The 22,297-nt window shown below is 33.7% G+C and overlaps 1 protein-coding gene and 1 non-coding gene across 8 annotated transcripts in view; one reads left to right on the top strand and one right to left on the bottom strand.

Annotated features, from left to right (window-relative positions):
- MNAT1 (MNAT1 component of CDK activating kinase) overlaps nucleotides 1-22,297 on the top strand; it is a 199,053-nt gene that overhangs the window by 76,150 nt on the left and 100,606 nt on the right. For 3 of the 7 annotated variants that reach the window (XR_006344084.1, XR_006344085.1, XM_043920674.1), the window contains exon 7: nucleotides 828-921. The exons of 2 other annotated variants lie outside the window; for them this stretch is intronic. Coding sequence is in view for 3 of the 5 variants with exons in the window: in XM_043920674.1 (XP_043776609.1) it covers nucleotides 828-921 (94 nt within the window). In the remaining 2 variants the exon portion in view is untranslated. Of the gene's footprint in view, nucleotides 1-827; nucleotides 922-12,194; nucleotides 12,281-14,888; nucleotides 14,960-22,297 lie in introns of those variants that run through there. 2 more of the 7 variants (XM_043920673.1, XM_043920672.1) reach the window with 2 other exon arrangements.
- Nucleotides 10,970-11,076, bottom strand: LOC122705972. The gene has a single exon (XR_006344241.1). It is a non-coding gene; the product is annotated as a U6 spliceosomal RNA (small nuclear RNA).

Raw genomic sequence — 22,297 nt, 5'->3', positions numbered from 1 at the left:
GTATTCCAGTTGCTCTGCATCCTCAGCATTAAGAATTTTAGTATTTTAGGCATTCTGAACAGGTGTATAGTGGTATCTCATTATGGTTTTTAATTTGCATTTCCCTGATGACTAATGTTGTTGAGCACCTTTTTGTGTGATTATATTTCATTTGACCTTAGTATTTAGCTTAATATATTAGATATCTTTCCAGATAGTGTTGTGACCTTGTTATTATTTTCTTTCTTCTTCCCTTCCTCTCTTTTTTACAACCTTTTGTTTGGTGAAATGTAATGCAAATATACAGAAGTGCACAGAATCAAACCATATAGCTTAGTGAATTGTCACAAAGTGAATACCTGTGTAACCATCACATAGCTAAAAGAAAAAAATATTCTCAATGCTCTCGAAGTCCCCCTCATGACTTCTTACATCTAGCCTGCATCCCACTCTTTTTCCCCAAAATAGGCACTCTTGTCTTCTATGGCAGTCCCTATCTAGCTCTTTTAAATAACTTTAACATCTAAGCATGTATGCCTTATCCTGATTAATGTTTTGCCTGTCCATCTTATATTTGTGAGATTCACCCATGTTTCTGCATATAGATGTAGGTTTCCCGCCACCCCCCCCCCCCCCAACTTTTCATTGCTGGGTAATGTTCCATAGGAGGACTATACTATATCCATTCTACTGTTGATGGATCTTTAGGTTGTTTTGAGTTTCAGTATTATATATTATGCTAACATTTTTATATATATTTTCTGGTGCACATGTGCAGACATTTCTTGGTGGCTATTCACCTAAGAGTAGAATTACTTGGTTATGGTGATTATGTATGTTAATTTTAGGAGATACTGCCAAAACATTTTCCAAAGTGGCTTTTACCAATTGTACTTCTACCAACACTTGTGCCTTTCTGTTTTTTCCACTGTAACCATTCTGGTGAGTATTTATTACTGCTTTGTAATTTTATCTATACTTTATTTCACTGATCACTAATGAGATTGAGCATTGACTATCCTATTTTGCGAAATACTTATTCACGTTTCTTGCTCATATGTCTAAGTTCTTTTTATGTTGTGGATCTGTTAGTCATGTATTTTAAATAACTTTTGTCACTTTGTATTGTCTTTCCACTCTTTTAAGGGTTTGTTTTGAACTCTATTGTTTAATTTTGTATTATCCATCTGAAATTGGTTTTTTTCTTTTTTTTGTATGGTGGGAGGGAGGTGATCCAATTACTTTAATGCTTTTTGAGATTAAAATAACTTATGTGATGGAATACTTATTGCTCCTGTTTATTATTTAGCAAAATTTGGCATTTGGTTCAAGGGTATGGTGAAAATTTAAAATGACAGTTTTTATGTGGATTGATTATATTACTGAATGTGGAGATTGATATGTAATATAGATGAAAATCTAAATGTTTATGAAGTTAAGAGTTTGCACTGTTTGGTAGAATCATTTCTAAAATGCAGGGTGAAAGTAATATTTATTGAGCACCTGTATCCCAGGGATTGATTTCATTGAACAGACGTTGGCAAGGATCCCAACATTGCTTAAGACTTTGTGACTTGTGATAGTTTTCTTTTAATAAAAGGTAGCATGTTTTTGTTTTTATATCTCCATGAGATAGATGATACTTGTTTTTGCAGATCTGCAAACTGAGTCTCAGAGAGGTTGGATCACCTGTAAAAGATGGCACTGAAACTCCTTCTGTTTCTACCTTGTTTAATTAATGAAAATGCTCAAAATACAAAACATAAATTCTTTCTCATTTGAGGATAGCTAGGATTTCAACTATTGCTTCTAGTAGCGGACTGATTGTGTGGAGGGCAACCTAAGGGATGGGAGCCAGAGCGATGACCTTTTCTTTTTCTGAGCTGCTGTACTTAAAGAAAAGTCAAACACAGTACAGCAGACGAAGTCAGATTTGCTGAACTTGGAGAGCGTCCAAGGAAGATGTATAAATGTGATTAAGGTTTTTGGAAATAAAGCCTTTGCCATGTGACCGAGAAGACAGGATTTATTTATTTACTAAACCTAGAGAAATATGAAGGGTTAAAAATTGGCATAAAATAATTAGTATGAAATGAGGATTTAATTATTATGTATTGAAATATGTAGAGTTGAGGTTGAATATGTTTTGGTAAGGAGTGTACACAGAGTGGTTGAATTTTTTGAATTTTATTTCCTAGAATTTAAATTCTCAGTGAGTGGAAAATGTTGGGGTAGAGTATTAGAAGAATTATTTACATATAATTTGTAACTTGAATATCTAAGAGAGTTCCACTTAATCACTGTTTTACATATGAATAGGAGAAACTTTAATTTGTATATATTTTGTCTTCTCTGTGGAGATAGTTCTTTGCACTCCTGAAGTAGGAATTGTAACTTTCTCAGTCCTTTGCTAGTTATTTTAAGCTAATTGGTTCAAATTCCAACAATATAATTTTAGTACCTCTGTTTCTTTTTTATTCTACAAATAATTGTAACTATATTTTCCCCTAAAGAGTAGATGTGGTTACCATTATTACATCATTCCTGTTTGAGGCAATGAAGAGATCTCAAAGTAATAGTTTTTCCTTCCCATTTATTACCAGCTTGTATCATTAAATATCCATACAGCATATCTACAGATTTAAGTACTAAGTCTCAGTCTTTTGGAAGCGAAGAAAGACACCTCTGTCATGTTGTAAATTTAGAAACCAGAATCTAAGGCTGGGAATCTGGCTTTTCTTTAGACATGATGGTGTTCTGCAGTTTGCTACACTTTTGCATACAAATGGGAAACAAACTGAGTCACAAGGACAACCTAAGAATTGTTTTTAAGTATAGCTTTTGCTCCTTTGTTATTAATTGGTGGGGGGCAATATAGAGGAGCATGATTTGTTGTCAGAGTTAAAGGCAGTTTGAGTATTTTAACCTTGATATTTAAAATTTTTATTTTATATTATTTGTGGGTAAGCCAGAAGGGAGCTCATTTGTGATATAAATTCGCTATTCTGATTTCAACAAATAGAATTAGTTGTTTTCATCACAGATTGCTTATTATTTGAACTCATTTAAAGATTGAACTCATTGTTAACATTTGTTATAGAAAATTGATATCCAGTTGTATCAGAAATAAAATAAAAATTTTGCTGAGTAGTCAGTTATGTTCTAGCTGCAATTGTGCTGGATAGCTTAAACACATTACCAGCTTCCTTGAAAAACAAAAAATAAAATGACTAAATAGTACTAAATCTATTCTTAACATATAATTTCCACTTTTCTGGCAAATCAAAGTGTAGAAACCAAAGAAGTCATGTGAAAATGCAAGTAATATTAGAGTTAATGATTTTGTCTATAAATGTGTTTTGAAATGTAAGCCAAATTAACATTAAAAATAATCTTAGCAATTCTTATGCATTTATGAAACTCATAGATAATTGATTATGTCTTATAATTAGATATGAGGTGATTACTTTCTCTTAGCATTTAAATGTCTCCAGGTATTTTGTGTTATTTCAATAAAATTGTGGTGTGTTCTAATTTTAATTATAGAAATCTGTGAAGAGTTATATGTTAAATAGAAGTTTGGTTAATACAATCATTTTAAAGGAAATGTAGATTCTTACAACTTAAGATAATACTATAGTGAGTCCCTTAAAGTGACCTAATTAAATATTTTTATAAAATGAATATAAATATTTTTATAAAATGAAAATTATAAATTTGAATTTTATTATTTTAGAATTATTTTAAAAGGTTTGTTCTGATATTATTATAAAGGGCTTGAATTGTGACTTCTCTACTATATACATATTAACTGTATGACCTTGGACAGATCTCTTAACCTCTGTAAGCATTAATTTATTCACTTCTTAAGAACTTAGTTTTAATGTCCTTGTCTGATAATTCCATCCTGTCATTTCTCTATCTGCTTCTGTTGACAGTTTTTTCCCCTCTTGGTATGGGTTATATATTTCTGCCTTGTTTTTGAATACCTGGTAATTTATGACATTTCATTAAATATTTTCAGACTTTGGGGGTGTAGTTAAGTTACCTGTAATCTGTTAGATCTTTGCATGAATTTCTTTTAAGCATTGCTAGGGTCTATCAGAAGAGATTTAAATGTTAGACTAATTTAGCTCTACTCTGAAGTTGTACCGTTTTGAGGGCTCTATATGTGATGTTCCATGTATTGAGAGGCTTTTTCCCTTGTTTATTGAGACTTCAAACTGTTCTGGTCATATGAGTTTTGGGAATTCTTTTGAGCTATTTCTTTCCAGTTATTTTATTTGTTGTAGTTCAGTTGCTAAGTTGTATCCAACTCTTTGTGACCCCATGGACTGCAGAACGCCAAGCTTCCCTGTCCCTCACTATCTCCTGGAGTTTGCTCCAAATCATGTCCATTGAGTCAGTGATGCTATCCAACCATCTCATCCTGTGTTGTCCCCGTCTCTTCCTGTCCTCAACCTTTCCTAGCATCGGAGTCTTTTCCAGTGAGCTGACTCTTCGCATCAGGTGGCCAAAGTATTGGAGCTTCAGCTTGAGTAATCACACTCATGTGCACATCACCCAGGCATAAGTTAAGGACATCATTCTGTAGATCTCTAGAGCAGAGGTGGGCAGATTTACAGCTCACAGGCCAAGTTCCACCTACCACCTGTTACCGTAACTAAAGTTATATTGGAACATAGCCATACTCATTCATTTATGTATTGTCTTTGTCTGCTTTCATGTTTTAATGGCAGAGTTAAGTAGCCTGCAAAACCTAAAAAATTTATCTACCCTTTACGGAAAATGTTTGCAACTCCTGCTTTAGAGTTTTCTCTCTGTGTGCAGCATTTTCTTTTCTGGTAATCTAACCTTTACATTATAGCTACCTTGACAGCCCTGAATGTGCCGCCAGTTTCCTTGACTCACAAGCTTTGTTTGAGTTCCCCTTCCACACATCATGGCCTGGAAATTGCCTCTGTGTAGTACACCAGAGCAATACAGATACCTCTTCATTTCCTTTTCCTTGGAGATCAGGATCCTGTACTGACTGATACTCAGTTTCTAATTTCTGAAAACCATTGATTCTTATAATTTCTTGTTTTTTAGTTGCTTAATGTGGGGAATGGTCTTTCTAGTCCTCTTACAGTAAAATGGTCATATGCTGAAGTAGCAGCATAATATTTTGAGATTTATTCATGTTATTTTGTATATCAGAAATTCGTTTTTTTGCTATATAGTATTCTGTTCATTTGAATATACCAGTTTTATGGTTCTGTTGTTGACAACTACCTGAGCTTTTTGTAGTTTTTGACTGTTTAAAGCTTCTATGAACTTTCTTATATGTTATTTTTGTAAAAATGTTTTATTAATTTTTTTACTTTTTAAAATTTGACTATTTTAGAGTATAATTCATTTACAGTGCTGTGTTAGTTTCAGGTATACGGCTGAATTATTCAGGTATATGTATACATATATCCATATATATGTGTATATATATATATCTATCCAAAGATATATACATATATCTTTCTCAGATTCTTATCCCATATAACTTATTACAGAATACTGAGTAGAGTTCCCTGTGCTATATAGTAGGTCCTTGTTGATTATCTATTTTATATATATCTATCCATATATGAAATAGTAATGTGTATATGTTAATCCCAAACTCCTAATTTATCCCCCCCTTCCCCTTGGGTAACTGTAAGTTTGTTTTCAAAGTCTGTGAATCTATTTGTTTTGTAAATGTTTGCTTCTATCGTTTTTTTTTTTAGAGTCCATGTATGAATGACATCATATGATATTTGTCTTTCTCTGTCTGGCTTACTTTGGCTTCTCAGGTGGCTCAGTGGTAAAGAATCCACCCATCAGTGCAGGAGATGTGGGTTCAATCCCTGAGTTGGGAAGATCCCCTGAAGTAGGAAATGGCAACCCACTCCAGTATTCCATGGGAGACCATATCCTCTGTCCATGGGAGAATCCTGGTGGCTACAGTCCACAGGGTCACAAAGAGTCTAAAACAACTGAATGACTGAGCGAGCATGCACGCACACATGCTGCAAATGGCATTATTTCACTCATTTGTATGGTTATTATTCCATTGTGTAAATATATCACATCTTCTTTATCCATTCCTCTGTTGATGGGCATTAAGGTTGCTTCTATAACGTACCTATTGTAAATAGTGCTGCAGTGAACACGGGGTGCAGGTATCTCTTCAAATTATAGTATTTTCCGGATATATGCCCAGAAATGGCATTATTGGATCTTCTGGTAGTTTTAGTTTTTTAAGAAACTTTCATATTATTCTCCACAATGGTTGTACTATTTTGTCATTGTTGTTCAGTCACTAAGTTGTGTTTGACTCTCTGCGACCCAATGGATTGCAGCACGCCAGGCTCAGCTTGCTTAATTAATGTCCATTGAGTCGGTGATGCTACCTAACTATCTCAACTTCTGCTGCCCCCTTCTCCTTTTGCCTTCAATCTTTCCCAGCATCAGAGTCTTTTCTAATGAGTCAGTGCTTTGCATTAGGTGGCCAAAGTATTGGAACTTCAGCATCAGTCCTTCCAGTGAATATTCCGGGTTGATTTTCTCTGGGATTGACTGGTTTCATCTCCTTGCAGTCCAAGGGACTCTCAACAGTGTTCTCCAGCACCACAATTTAAAAGCATCAATTCTTCAATGTTCAGCCTTCTTACAGTCCAGCTCTCACATCTGTACATGACTGCTGGAAAAACCATAGCTTTGACCAATTCACTTTCCGACCAATTCACTTTCCGACCAATTCACTTTCCAACCAATACTGTGGCAGGGGTCCCTTTTCTCCACACCCTCTCCAGTATTTATTATTCTTGGCCTTTTGGTGATGGCCATTCTGACCGGCCATTCATGTGCCTCTTGGCCATCTGTATGTTTTCTTTGGAGAAATGTCTAGTTAGATCTTTTGCCTATTTTTTGATTGGGTTGTTTTATTGATGTTGAGCTGCATGGGCCCTTTGTTTATTTTGGAGATTTAATTCCTTGTTTGGTCACTTCATTCGCGAATACTATCTCCCATTCTGTGGGTTGTCTTTTCATTTTGTTTATGGTTTCATTTGCTGTGCAAAGGACTACCTTTGTGGCTCATCTGGTAAAGAATCCACCTGCAATGTGGGAGACCTGGGTTCGATCCCTGGGTTGGGAAGATCTCCTGGAGAAGGGAAAGGCTACCCACTCCAATATTCCGGCCTAGAGAATTCTGGCCCAGAGAATTCCGTGGACTGTATAGTCCATGGGGTTGTAAAGAGTCGGACACAACTGAGCAACTTTCACTTGCTGTGCAAAAGCTTTAAATTTAATTAGGTCCCATTGGTTTATTTTTGTTTTTATTTTCATTACTCTAGGAGGTAGGTGCTGAGATTTATGTCAAAGAGTGTTCTGTCTATGTTTTCCTCTAAGTTTTATAGTATCTGGTCTTATATTTAGACCTTTAATCCATTTTGAGTTTGTTTTTGTATGTGGTGTTAGAGAATGGTCTACATTCTTTTACTTGTAGTTGTTCAGTTTTCCCAGCACCTCTTATTGAAGAGACTGTTTTCTCCATTGTATATTCTTGCTTCCTTTGTTGTAGATTAATTGACCATAGGTGTGTGGGTTTATATCTGGGCTTTCCATCTTTTCTACTGATGATGTAAACACATGTTTTAAAGTCTTAGTTCAGAATACGAGTGAAATTTTTTATTTATGGTATATGTATTTAAATTTTAGAAGAAAATACTGATCATTTTTTTCTGTAACAGCTGCACAGCTTTATACTCACACCAGTAGTATGAGAGTTTTGATTACGCCACTTTTTGTCATTACTTAATTTTGTCAGCATTTTGAATTTAACTCTTTTGGTGGGTGTTTAATGGTATGTTATTGTGATCTTAATCTTAATTTGTATTTCCTTGAGAATTAAAATGTTGCATACAAGTCTTTTGTCAGATAATCTGTTTTACAAATAATGTATCTGAGTCTGTAGCTTACTTTTTCATTTTCTTTAAAAAAAAAAAAAAAAAAAATTTTTTTTTTTTTTGGGTCATGCGTTTTGTGGGATCTTAGTTCCTTGACCAGGAATTGAACCTGGGCCATTGGCAAGGCCCAAATTCTCTGGACTGCCAGAGAATTCTCTACTTTTTTGTTTTCTTAATGGTATGTTTTGATGATCCAATGTTTTGATTTAGATTAAGGCTCATTTATGGATTTTTTTCTTTTAAGGTTATTACCCTTCTATTTTCTGTAAGTATAGAAGTGAAGTGAAGTCGCTCAGTCGTGTCGCCTCTTTGCAACCCCATGGACTGTAGCCTACCAGGCTCCTCAGTCCATGGGATTTTCTAGGCAAGAGTACTGGAGTGGGTTGCCATTTCCTTCTCCAGGGGATCTTCCCGACCCAGGGATTGAACCCAGGTCTCCCGCATTGTAGGCAGACGCTTTACTGTCTGAGCTACAGGGAAGCTGTAATCAACCTTTAAATTTCCTAAAGTCAAAAAATACTCTTGTGTTTGTAAGCTTTATGGTTTTTTATTTTATAGGTAGATTCTTGATTCATCTTAGATTAAGTTTTATGTATGATGTAAAGTACATATGGGGTCCAGTTTTTGCATATGACCATACAGTTTTTCCAGTACTATTTGTTGAAAATACTTTCTTTTCTCCATTGGGTTGCTTGTGCACATTTGGTGCCTTTATTTAAACTTACTTGATTGTATGTTACTTCTATTCTCTCTATTCAGTTCCAGTAACTCAGTAACAAGTCTTGATTTGTTACTCAGTCGCTCAGTTGTGTCCGACTTTTTGCACCCCTGTGGACTGAAGCACGCCAGGTTTCCCTGTCCTTCACCATCTTCCAGAACTTGCTTAAACTCATGTCCATTGAGTCAGTGATGCCATCCAACCATTTTGTCCTCTGTAATCCCCTTCTCCTCCTGCCTTCAGTCTTTCCCAGCAACAGGGTCTTTTCCAGTGAATTGGCTCTTCGCATCAGGCAGTCAGAATATTGGAACTTAAGCGTCAGTCCTTCCAATGAATATTCCAATGACTATTCAGTCCTTCTAATGACTTTCCATTAGGATTGACTGGCTTGGTCTCCTTGCAGTCCAAGGGACTCTTCAAGAGTCTTCTCCAACACCACAGTTCAAAAACACCAATTCTTTGATGCTCAGCCTTCTTTATGGTCCAGCTCTCACATGTGTATATGACTACTGGAAAAACCATAGCTCTGACTAGATGGACCTTTGTGGGCAAAGTAATGTCTCTGCTTTCTAATATGCTGTCTAGTTGGTCATAGCTTTTTTTCCAAGGAGCAAGCGTCTTTTAATTTCATGACTGTAGTCATCGTCTGCAGTGAGTTTAGAGCCCAAGAAAATAAAGTCTGTCACTGTTTTCATTGTTTCTCCATCTGTTTGTCATGAAGTGATGGGACCGGATTCCATGATCTTCTTTTTTTGAATGTTGAGTTTTAAGTCAACTTTTTCACTCTCCTCTTTCACTTTCATCATGAGGCTCTTTGATTCCTTTTCACTTTCTGTCATGACAGTGGTGTCATCTGCATATCTGAGGTTATTGATACTTGCCCCGGTAATCTTGATTCCAGTTTGAGCTTCACCCAGCCCAGCATTTCACATGATGTACTCTCTGCATAGAAGCTAAATAAGCAGGGTGACAATATATAGCCCTGTACTCCTTTCCTAATTTGGAACCAGTCCATTGTTCCATGTCCAGTTCTAGCTGTTGCTTCTTGACCTGCATACAGATTTCGCAGGAGGCAGGTAAGATGGTCTCGTATTCCCCTGTCTTGAAGAATTTTCCACAGCTTGTTGTGGTCCACACAGTCAAAGGCTTTGGCATAGTCAATTAAGCAGAAGTAGATATTTTTCTGGAACTCTCTTGCTTTTTCTGTGATCCATCATATGTTGGCAATTTGATCTCTGGTTCCTCTGTTTTCTAAATCCAGCCTGAACATCTGGAAGTTCACGGTTCATGTATCATTGAAGCCTGGCTTGGAGAATTTTGAGCATTACTTTGCTAGCATGTGAGATGAGTGCAATTGTATGGTAGTTTGAACATTCTTTGGCATTGCCTTTCTTTGGGATTGGGATATAAACTGGCCTTTTGCAGTCCTGTGGCCACTGCTGAGTTTTCCAAATTTGCTGGTATATTGAATGCAACACTTTCACAGCATCATCTTTTAGGATTTGAAATAGCTCACCTGGAATTCCATCACCTCCACTAGCTTTGTTCATAGTGATGCTTCCTAAAGCCCCTAAGGCTTCCTAAGACTTCACATTCCAGGATATCTGGCTCTAGGTGAGTGATCACACCATTGTGGTTATCTGGGTGATAAAGGTCTTTTTTGTATAGTTCTTCTGTGTATTCTTGCCACCTCTTCTTAATATCTTCTGCTACTGTTAAGTCCATACCGTTTTTGTCCTTTATTGTGCCCATCTTTGCATGAAATGTTCCCTTGGTATCTCTAATTTTCTTGAAGAGATCTCTAGTATTTCCCATTGTATTGTTTTCCTCTTATTTCTTTGAATTGAAATAAATTTATTCCAGTTTACTGATAAATAAACTTATTTGATAAATACGTAAATTTATAAATAAATAGATTTATTTCTTTGCATTGATATAAATTTATTTATTTGATAAATAAATTTATTTGATAATTATTTTATAAATAAATAAATTGATAAATAAAATAAATTTATTTCTTTTCATTGAAATAAATTATCCTCTATTTCTTTGCATTGAAATATTTCAAGGAAATAGTTACTTAAAATTTCATTTTTCTTGTGCTTACTCCAAGTGTGAACTTTTTATATCTTGTGCTCTGGCTCATTCTACTTATTATTTTTATTTATTTTATTTATTTATTTACTTATTTTTAGAAGAATCAGGTTTTATTTAATGATGTGAACATTAAGAATTTGCCTGCTTGGTTGAAATATTCACAAAGGACTTGATCATTCATACCCATACATTCAAAAATATGGAACACTTCACGAATTTGCATATCATTCTCGCACAGGAGCCATGCTAATCTTCTCTGTATCGTTCCAATTTTAGTATATGTGCTGCTGAAGCAAGCACTACTTATTATTTTTAGTAGTTGCTTTTAGGGTTTTTTTTTGGGGGGGTATTCATGCCATGTACATGTGGAGACAGTTTTACTTCTTCCTTTCTGCCTTTTTTTCCTTTGTCTTGCCGTATTGCAGTGCCTTATTCTCTACTGAAAGGGAAAATCATTTAGTCTTTGAACATTATATATCATATTAGTTGTAGAATTTTCATGGATGCCTTCAATAAGAGTGAGGAAAGTTCATCTTATTTTTTGTGTACAGTAATTTTAGAAAATTTTTGAGTGGATATTGATGTTTTTCAGATGCTTTTTTACTATGTTGAATATGATTTTTCTTCATTACAGTACATTATATTGTTAATGTTTAGTTAAATTTTCAAATGTTAAATTAGCTTTATGTTACTGTGATATATTCTGCATCATTCTCCATAGTTGTGATACATGTACATTTAATTTGCTAATACTTTTATTAAGAATTTTTTATGTCTGCATTTATAGGGAGTATTGGTCCACAGTGTTCTTTGCCTTTAGATGTCTTTGTCTGTGGTATCAGGGTAATACTGGTAACATTTTTACCAGTAATGCCTGGAACAGTTTTGTCAGCCCACTTGGTCTTATTTGAAAGTGGGGTCTCCTCCCATGTACTTGAAAGAGTTTGTAATAAGGTGGTGTTGTTTCTTCCAAAAATGTTTATAGAGTTCACTAGCGAAACCAATCTGGTACTCTAATTTTGTTTGCATGTAGGTTTTTGGTCAACTAAATTTATATAAATAGATGTATGCTATTAGATGTTCTTTTTTTTAAGTTGTTGTTTTCAAGAAATTTGAGCATTTCATATTTGTTGGCATAAAGATGTTTGTAATATTTCCTCAAAATTCTTTCGATACATGTAAGTGTTAGAGTAATATTTCTTTTAAAATTTCCAGTATTCTCTTTTATTTTGATAGGTCTAACAAGAAACTGTTGATTTATTCAATGAATCAGTTTTTTTCTGGAACAGGATTATCGAAGAATAATTTCATACATTAAAATCCACTTGTATTAAGTTTATAATTTAATGATTTTTAGTGATATTTAAGAGATACACAACCATAATACAGTTTTAGAATACAGTTAATTCCCTACATAGGAACCTTCAAGTTGAGAGCTTTCAAATGTGAACGTGCATTCCATTGGTGTCAGGTGAGAGTGAAATTGTAGCTTGCCTCTGTCTCCTGTCGCTAGTGATCCTGCAGCTCTCACATCTTCTACCCCCATCTCTCCTCCAGCCAGTGACTCTGCTTGCCTTGTTCACTCGATGCTAGCTAGCCCTTGTATGCCGCCTGTTGTACTGTACTAGTGTACTTTTCGAAGTAGTGTATTGTAAGATTAAAAATGTTTTATTTCTTGTGTTTGTTTTTTATGTATTATGTATGTGAAAATTATGATAAACCCATTACAGTACAGTACTATATGGCTGATTGTGTAAGTTGTGTACCTAGGCTAACTTTGTTCTCAGAATAGAACTCATTCATATGTAGGGGACTACTGTACTTCATCACCCCAGAAATATTCCTGTGACAGTTTGCAGTTAGTTCTTCTTCCTACTCTAAGACCATTTCTCTGCTTTCTGTCTTTATAGAGTTGTCTTTGATTTTTTGGCACATTTTTCTGTACAAGGAATTGTATAATATGTAGTCTTTTAATCTAACATCCTTAACAGAATACTTTTAATGCTGCATTCATGTTACAACATGACTGCCTGGTTTTGGTGTCAGGGAATATTGGCTTCATAGAACAAGTTGGAAAATACTTCCTACTTTTTTGTTTTCTTGAGGAATTTGTAATGAATTGGTAGTATTCCTTCTTTAAAATTTGATAGATTTCACCAGTGAGACTGTCTGGCTTTGGTTTTTCTTAAATGGGAAGGTTTTCGAGTACTTTTAAATTTCCTTACTTTGTATGGTCTGTTTAGACATTTTCATTTTCTTTTGTTTTTCCTTCCCCTCTCTCTCCTCTTCTTTCCCTCTCATTTCCTCTGTCACTGTCTCCCTGTTAGTAATTTGAGTCTTCCTTGGGATTGATTGACTTCATCTAAGTTGAAATTCTGTAGGGTCAGGTGGGATGTCACTTCTTTCATTTCCTACTTGGATAGTTTGTGTCTTTTTTACTCTTGGTCAGTCAAGCTATCACTGTGGCAGTTTTGTTGATCTTTTCTAAGAATCATCCTGGCTTTATTAATTTTTTCCCTGTTGTTTCTGATTTCTGTTTTATTGATTTTTAGTCTAATATTTATTATATCCTTTCTCCTTACTTTGCTCTTCTTTTCCCCATTTCTTAAGAGGGAAGCTTAAGTTATTGCTTTGAGATCTTTCTTCTTTCCTAGAATGGAATTTAAAGCTATAAATCCCTGTCTGCACTGCTTTAGTTGCCCTAATAATTTGTGTTTTAATTTTTATACAGTTGAAAATATTTTCTTATTTTTCTTGTTATTTCTTCTTTGACCATCAGTTATTTAGCAGTGTGTTGTTTAATTTCCAAATATTTGTAAATTTCCTAAATTATTTTTTCTTGTTGATTTCCAGTTTAAGTCTTTTGTCGTTAGAGAACTATGTTGTATGAGTCTAATCCTGTTAAACTTATTGGTACTTACTTTATGGCCCAATATATTTTCTATTGTGGAAAATTTTTTATGTGCACTTCAAACTAATATGTATTTTACTGTTGTTTGGGTGGAGTGCTGGATGTTGCATCATGTTGATTGATTAATGATATTGTTTAAATATTCTGTATCCTCACTGGTTTTTTGTCAGGATTGTCAGTTACTGAGATTGGAATAGTGAAATTTTTACTGTTGAATTGTCTAGTTTGTCTTCAGTTACGTAAGTTTTTTTCTTTAAGACTACTCTGTGGCTCTCTGATGGTTTTTATTTACACAGTTTATCTTGTTCTGCATTTTTGTTTTCAGTCTATTCTGTGTGTGTGATCCTGATGTGTCTTTTATAGACATTGTATAGTTGGATTTTGTTTTTCCAGTCTGACAATCTTTGCCATTTGATTGGTGTATTTACCCACTTACAGTTAATGTAATTATAGATATGATTTACATTAGCCATTTTTATATTTGTTTTCTATATGTCACATGTCCATTTTGTTCATTTTTTATTGCTTTGTTTTGTGTTTCAATATTAAAATTTTTTTTTGCTGTATTTTGCTGAGTTATTTTTTAAAGTTACAGTATGCATCTTAACTTATTGCATACTACTTCATGTTAATACTAATTCAATACCACTAATATAGAATCTTTGATCCAGATTAACTCCATTTATTTTTACTCTTGTGTGCTATTATTGTCATGTATCTTTTATGTGTTAAAAGCCAAATTACACTGTTTTACCATTTTTTAAGTTATTTTAAAAACAAGGGGAGATAAAGGGGAGAAAAGTTTTTTTTCATGTCTTTTAATCTTACCCATATAATTACCCCTTTAATGTTCTTTATTTCTTTGTGACAATTTAGTTACTACCTGCTTTTATTTCATTTTAGCCTGAAACACTTCTTTAGTACTATTATTATTTTTTGTGGTGCATGTGTGCTCTCAACAAATTACTCAGTCTTTGTTTATCTTGAAATGTCTTTATTTTGCCTCTGTTTTGTTGGACAAAGAATTCTTAGTTGACAGTATTTTTCTTTCAGGATTTTTAATATATCATCCTACCACATTCAGACTTCTTTGGTTTCTGATTAGAAGTCATTTGATCTTATTGGAGTCCCCTTATATGTCAATAGTCATTTTTTCATTTACTGCTTTCAAAATGTTCTCTTTGTCTTTCTACACTTTTAGAGCCCAGTAGGGCTTCAGCTTCCCTGATTTTGTCACCTCTTTGGGCTTTAGTATAAAGAGGTAAGTTTTAAAGGAAGATTATACATGTTTTTACTCTGTTTTAAAAATATTTATAATCACAACTTATTTCTTTATATATTTGCCTTTTTCCTCACATTTTCATAGCCATGGAATTCAACAATACCTGTTTGTGGAGGGGCTACTTAAGCATCTTTGCTAGTGAGAAATGGTAATAGTGTTTTAGTTTTTTGTTTTACTTCATGTTGTGCTTTTAAATTTTTCTGCTGCCTCATCAGATTTTATGTACATACACCCATATATATCTATTTTCTATATATTTGTTAGATAAAAACACATGTAAAATTAAGGCTTATAGTAATAAAAGGTATTAACTTTTTTTAAGAAACACAGGATCTTACTATATTTTCCCTTTGGTGAATATTGAATGATAATCTTGAAGACTAGGTGAAAGATACCATAGTATATTTAGTATTTTCATTGAGGTGTGTATTAACTTATTTAGGAGTTTATGTCCATAGATATTTAACTGTAGACTATGTCATTGTCAAGTAATATCTGGGACTAAAGTCCCCAACACGCTATCTAATTTTGCTGCCTTATTCTTTAGAAGTGCTACTATGAGCAATAGGCAGGCAACAGAAAGAAAGAAGGTGAGTGAAACCAAAGGGGGAAAAAAGGACTAAAACAGATGGTAGGGTAATAAAAATAATAAAATATTTCTTAAGCATTGTTTGTTTTGGATAGTTTTCTTGTTAAGCACATGGAAATACTTTGCAAGTTTGAGAATTACTTAGTTTCCACATGCTGTTTTTGAGAAATAGCAAGTCATTCATATAATATAAACACAATTATAGATAATTTTGCTGGAATTTTATTTAGGGCTTACTTTTTCATAAGATAGATAACAGTGCCTTCTTTCAGATCATATTTTGACTTTACATTTGAGGGATCATACGTTTAAATTGAAAAGTGCTAATTCAAATAAGTGACAAACATTCCTTCAAAGCTTCCTATTTATAGTTTTACTGATTATATTCTGCTGTAAAAATGAATGTTATTTAATGTATATGAATTTTTTAGAATACATCTAAAATTAGTATATTGAGTTGTTTGAAATGCCTGTGGTGCTAGATTTCTATATCTGTAGTCACTTTAATGAGATCTTGTAATTGGAGAGTATTTTATGCCATCGAATGTACTTACATATAAATAAGCAGCATCAGTATTATTGATCCTACCTCTTTGTCCTTTTTTACTAATATGTCTTCTATGCCTAGGAGGACAATGGAAGTCAGAATCAGAATATAAACCTTCAGATTCTTAAGATTATACCAGAGTGTTTCTTGAGTTAAACATGTGAAGTAGGAGAGAGACAGGTAAAGATGGAAATGAAAGAAGGAAAAAGTATTTGATAAAGGAAATAACATTAGACCTTGAACCAACCCATAGGATCATGGGTAGGAACTCTTACATTGCCTTTGTGTATACTAAGAGGATTATTGATAATGACATGGTTCTATAAAATAGTCTTTTTATTTTTATAGTGATGATTTAGTTTCAGAAATTAGATCCACAGTATTGATTTTTCCAATCCATCAACACGGTATATTTCTCCATCTATTTGTGTCCTCTTTGATTTCTTTCATCAGTGTTTTATAGTTTTCTATGTATAGGTCTTTTGTTTCTTTAGGTAGATATACTCCTAAGTATTTTATTTTTTTTGTTGCAATGGTGAATGGTATGCAGAGGGAGGCGGGAGGGGGGATCGGGATGGGGAACACATGTAAATCTATGGTTGATTCATGTCAATGTATGGCAAAAACCACTACAATATTGTAAAGTAATTAGGCTCCAACTAATAAAAATAAATGGGAAAAAAAAAAGAAATTAGATCCATAAATATAATCACCTATTTCTGGTGCAAGACCTCTTGTCCTTGAAATGGTAAATAATTTTGCATAGTTTTTTTTATAGCTGTCACTAGTTCTAGTAAAGCCCCACTGTGTTTTATCAAAGATTATCAAGTTATTTTCCTTGTGTTCTATATAGTAGCAACTTGTACTTTTCCCAATAGGGGCATTTGGGTTGAGAATGAAAGGTAATGGAAGGTAAATGTATCCTCCTGATATTCTATTTAATGGCACAACCAAGAGACTTTTATTTGCCTTTTTACAGAAGATAGGAAGGATAGCAGTGTGATTAGGGATAGATAAGCATTTTAGTATCAGACTGAGGAGTTTCAAATTCTGGCTGTATGAGTTAATGGTTATGGGACACGGATAAATAACCTTCTTCATTTGGAATAATATACTCCTTATTGACTGGAATATATTTTGTAATATGGTATTTGTGAGAATAAAATGAAATTAAGTGAAAGTAAGCTCAGAACAGATTCTTCGAATGATTTTCTTAGATACTGTAAATTATAAACTACTTTCCAGATTCCTAGCTAAGATAGTAGATAATATTTTTAAAAAGTAAAGAAGCTGAAAATGAGTAAAAGGAAGAGATTTAAGTGACTAACTCTAAACATAAGTCTTAGAACTGGATGTAGACTTTCCAAAAATTTTAAGCAGTCTAAACACAAAGGAAGAAGAATTTGTTCGGTTATAAATAGGTTAATAGGAAATAATGATACAGTCTATTAAAAAGTATTAAAGACTTTTTAAGTCATTAAAGAATGATTTAAAGCATAACTTTATTTTGCAGATAGTAAAAACCCTAAAAGTAACTCTATTCTTTATTGGGTTCACATTTTATGGCAATTTCTATTGAGCAGATACTGTGTGGTAGATGTATAGAAAAACAAACATTAGTCTGGCCATCACTTGGAATTATTGAAAACAGAAACCAAGAATGCAGACTAGGTTAAAGCCTTAGGTAAGCTCATAGTTAAGAAATGATCTAGTGCTTTATTGACTAAAATACTTTAGTTAAAGATGCATCCTAAGAATTTATGAATTTGTATTTGTATTACCATGGCGATTGATATCAGTGCATTGTTCTTAGCAAGAGCATATCTCTCTTCAGTAAGAGTCATGCTTCCAGGACTTCCCTGGCAGTCCAGTGCTTAAGACATTGTTCTTAGCAAGAGCATATCTCTCTTCAGTAAGAGTCATGCTTCCAGGACTTCCCTGGCAGTCCAGTGCTTAAGACTCTGTGCTTCCACTGCAGGGGGCATGGGTTCTATCCCTGGTTGGGGAACTAAGATGCTGCATAGTATGGTCAAAAAAGAAAAAAAATAAATCATATTTCCTAGAAAGTCTTATGAGATAAAGAAAATGAAGAGAAGAAAAGTTGTAGTTAAACTTTGTAAGACAAATATTATGATTTGTGCACATAGAGATACATTTTTTTGTGTCATATAGGTATCATCTCTTCTTCATTCAGTTAAGTGTATACTTTTATGCATTTATTTAGGTACTGAGGCATGGCTCTATAAACTATTCTGGTACTTCGGTTGATACGTTGTAAGGTGTTTAGTCATATATAGGGATATTGAAGAAGGGATTAAAAATCAAGTGGCCAGTAAGACTGGAGATGATGTTTAATATATTGTATACTTAGAGGATTCTCTGAGTTTCATTATTTATGGACACTCAGATTTTAGCTAGGGCTTCTGTACTCTTCCAAGTTTTCATTGTGGAATTCCTGATGTTACCATAGTTGATTCATTGTGAAAAATGTTAATGCTTTTTGAGAATCTGATTTTAATATAGGAAAACATGAAGATGAAAAATTTGGCCCAGATAATTTGTGGACACTTGCTAAAAACACAAAAACATTATGCAAGGTATAAAATGATCAATGAATATTTCTTAGCCCATATACTTAAAAGGTAACTACTGCTTTGTATTTTGTTTCAGAAAAATATGTTTTACAAATGTTCTTTTTGAAAGCAATAATAATGTAATAAAAACCAGATGTCCACTGTGTAAAATCATGCAGTGCAATTTCTTTACTTCTAACACCTTAGTGATATCAGGAAGTTCTGTGGTGAGATGTAGGTTGGTGACTAAAATCGTGGAGCGCACTGAGAATCAGTAGGTTTGAGTGGAATGTTTCTCATTAGGAACTAAGTGTTAGAGTGCTGTGGCGACATGAAACGCCTGCCAAAGATAGTAGATCTGGAGAGGAATACAGAAGGCAAAATCTGGGAAGCTGAAATTTCAGAAATTTGAAGTTTTGCCTAAGGCCAGGGTTGCACCCAGGAAAGAGAAAGCAAACTTTATTTTCTCTCATGTATTGCTTCCAGGGCTCTACTAAATTTAAGATAATGTTTTATATATTGTTAGTCTACTTTCAGGATTGTACCGTCATTCAAAACTTTTCTTTCTGTGGGAAAATGTCTTGAGCTTTTACAGACAGGCTTTTGAAAGGTTACCATTCATATGTTAATACTTGCCTGTGGTGATGGCAATGGTGCAAAATATTCCTCTTCTTTCTCTTCCTGATGAAGGTGATAATAGAGTAGCATTTTGTACATACTAGACTATCCTGTCCTTTAAATATATTTTATTTGAGTCATGAAAGTAATTTTACAGGTAAAAATGAGGCGTGTTAAAAAAATGATATGGTCGAGCTGGGATTTGACTTTTTGGACTCCAAAGCCTGTATTTTAAACATTGCATTATTTGATGAGGACACAGTATGAGGAGTTTAAAAGAGTAAGGAGTTATAGGCAGATAGTGTATTTGTTTGCATTCTTGCTAGAAAGAAGAGAGAGACAGAAGAGAAAGCTGTTGTGGTGTGAAGAACCAAAATAAATGGAGACTGGAATTGTTCTTACAGCTGCTTTAAGTTATTTGGAGGTTAACCTGGGTTAACCTGCTTAACATTACAACTATGGGTTCTTTGGATGTTATTTTTAATTATAGTTATGACTTCATCAAGAGTGGTTTTGGATATTATGGAAATCTTAAAGCACATGCATTTCAAAATGAATTAGAGGGCTTAGGTATTTAAAAAATACCACCAGTGTTGACATAGTGTTAGAACATTGTGTAAGATCAAGTCTTGAGACATTTTTTATGTATTTGTTTCATGTTTTATAGTTATTGTCATCAATTTTTATGTTTCCTCAAGTAGTATAAACATTATGAATGAAACTGGTTAGTGATTTCTAGCATACTAATTACATCTGCTTAAAGATGTAATGCTAGCAAAAACAATTAAAATTTAATATAAGTTTTTTCTGAAAGACTACATATTTACATGAAAATTTTTTTTCTGTTTTAGTGACGAAGTTTAAAAATATCCAAACTCATGAAAATCTACTTGTATTCCCCAGACAGAAGGAGAGAGTATTAGAGAGACAGATTGTTTAAAACATCTTTTCTTAGGTCTGGAGCAATATAAATATGTTGCTTAAAATGTTTAATTTAACTGAAAGAAATTTCTTATTTAACTCTTTACTTAGTTTGTCTTTACAGAATATATTTGGTATCATCTGTGAATATGTCTGTTTTGCTCACTAGGAACCCCTGATTCCTAAAAATGTAACATTAGATTTTTTCACCATTAAAAATAAACTCATGAATCAACCTTTAAAAAATAATAATTTTATCTTTTAAATTAAACTGAATTTATTCTGGTAAAATACATATGATTTACCATCTTAACCATTTTTAAGTATACAGTTCAGTAGCATTAAATACATTCATATTGTTTTGCAACCACCACTGTCAGTCTCTGTAATTTTTTTCATCTTATAAAATTGCAGTCCTATGTCCATTAAACAATGCACTCTGCCCCCCTCCCATACGTCTACAGGCATTTCCCCGATTGTTTGTACACTTAATAGTAGTGAAAAAGATCAGAAGAACTTAGAGCAAGGAAATATTCACCTGAATCAACATATTTTAGTTTCCTTTATGTTGAGCAGTTGGCTGATAAGCTAGTTTGAACCTGACTTTCAGGATAGAATACTTGAGGTTATAGTAGTTTCTTTGTTTTCTACAGGCAAGTCTTGATGATGAATCAATTAGCAAATCCTGAAGAATTAATGTAAATGGTGTGGTAATTTCTGTTGTAAGAGATACTTCTTAGAATTCATGAAATTTCTCTTCCCCCACAGTATCAGATCTGCTGTTGAAGTGAGATCTGCCTGGTAGCAGTTATGTATATCAGAGCTCAGTTCAAAATTCTTTAGAAATGGTAACTGTTTATAAAATTCTATGGGAAAGCTAATTAAAATTGAACTTTGAAGTTAAAAAGAAAACACAAAACAGTATAAAAGTAAAGGTTAATATTTTCTCTGAAATGTTTTCAAAAGACCCATAGAAGTGCTATAGAAAGATTTCTTAAACCTATTAAAAGTATAAATCCTTGAAGACAGGTGTTCATTACCTGTGTTGAACTTGCTAAAAACAGCAAGGTCTGAGTATTCAAAGTATCCTTAGGTCTGAGTGTTCAGAGTATTATTATTTTTGAATGAATGCTACGAGACTAACAACTTTTTAGAATGTATGTTTTTTGTGCTAGCTTTTTCTTAATGTAAAATGAATCTCAATATGCCATATGATTGGTGACAAATAAGAAACTCTTTATGCAATTAAGAGAAGATCTGTTTATTTAAGAGCTCTCAAAGGTTGTAAAAGATTATACTTGGCTGTATGTGAAGGATAAATGTTGTGCAATAATGCCCCTTAGTTCCCCTTTTATAATAAATCTCAGCTGTGTGTTCAGCGAAAGGGCTCTGCGCCAAAAAGAACAGGTTCAACTTGTCTGTGAGGATTTGCACCACAGTAAAGTGCACAACTGCTTTTGTAGAGGTCATTGTGGAGGTCACAGGCATGTACAGTTGAATGAAAGCAACTTTAAAAACATGTAGAACAGATAGTGTTACTTAAGATTCAAAGATCAGTGTTAACTTGAAACATTGAAAGGATGGAAAATCATAAAAAGAACCCCCACATACATTTTTCACTTTATATATATATATTTACATGTTTTCAAATGGATGTGAAACAATTTCTTTGGCATCGTGTCCCAGCATATTTTAAAAGAACTTCAGAATCAGTTTTGTAAAAATTGCCCAGACTTGGGAAGCATTAAATATTGTTATCTTTGTTAAATTTTGAGCAGTGCTTTGAACAGAGTTCACATGATAAAGGTAGGTAGGATATGATGGTGGTAGGACAAAATATTTAGGGGTGTGCGTGTGTGCAATGTGTGGTGTGTGCATTGCGTGTGGTGTATGGTATGTGGTGTGTGTGTGTGTGTGTGTTTTGAGAGCTGGGATAGGGGAGTGTGGGTAAGTTCTAATGGAAAGGCAGATGTGACCTAAAGAATGCCTCCGTGAGTCATGTATCTCTTGATAGAAAGGTTCAAAAGGAACAACAACAAAGAAGGGCTCTTTCTCCCTAAGTATCTCACAAATACTTTCA

The sequence above is a fragment of the Cervus elaphus genome, chromosome 12 (assembly GCF_910594005.1).
Source record: "Cervus elaphus chromosome 12, mCerEla1.1, whole genome shotgun sequence".
Lineage (NCBI taxonomy): Eukaryota > Metazoa > Chordata > Mammalia > Artiodactyla > Cervidae > Cervus > Cervus elaphus.
This window is presented reverse-complemented; position numbering and strand designations above follow the sequence as displayed.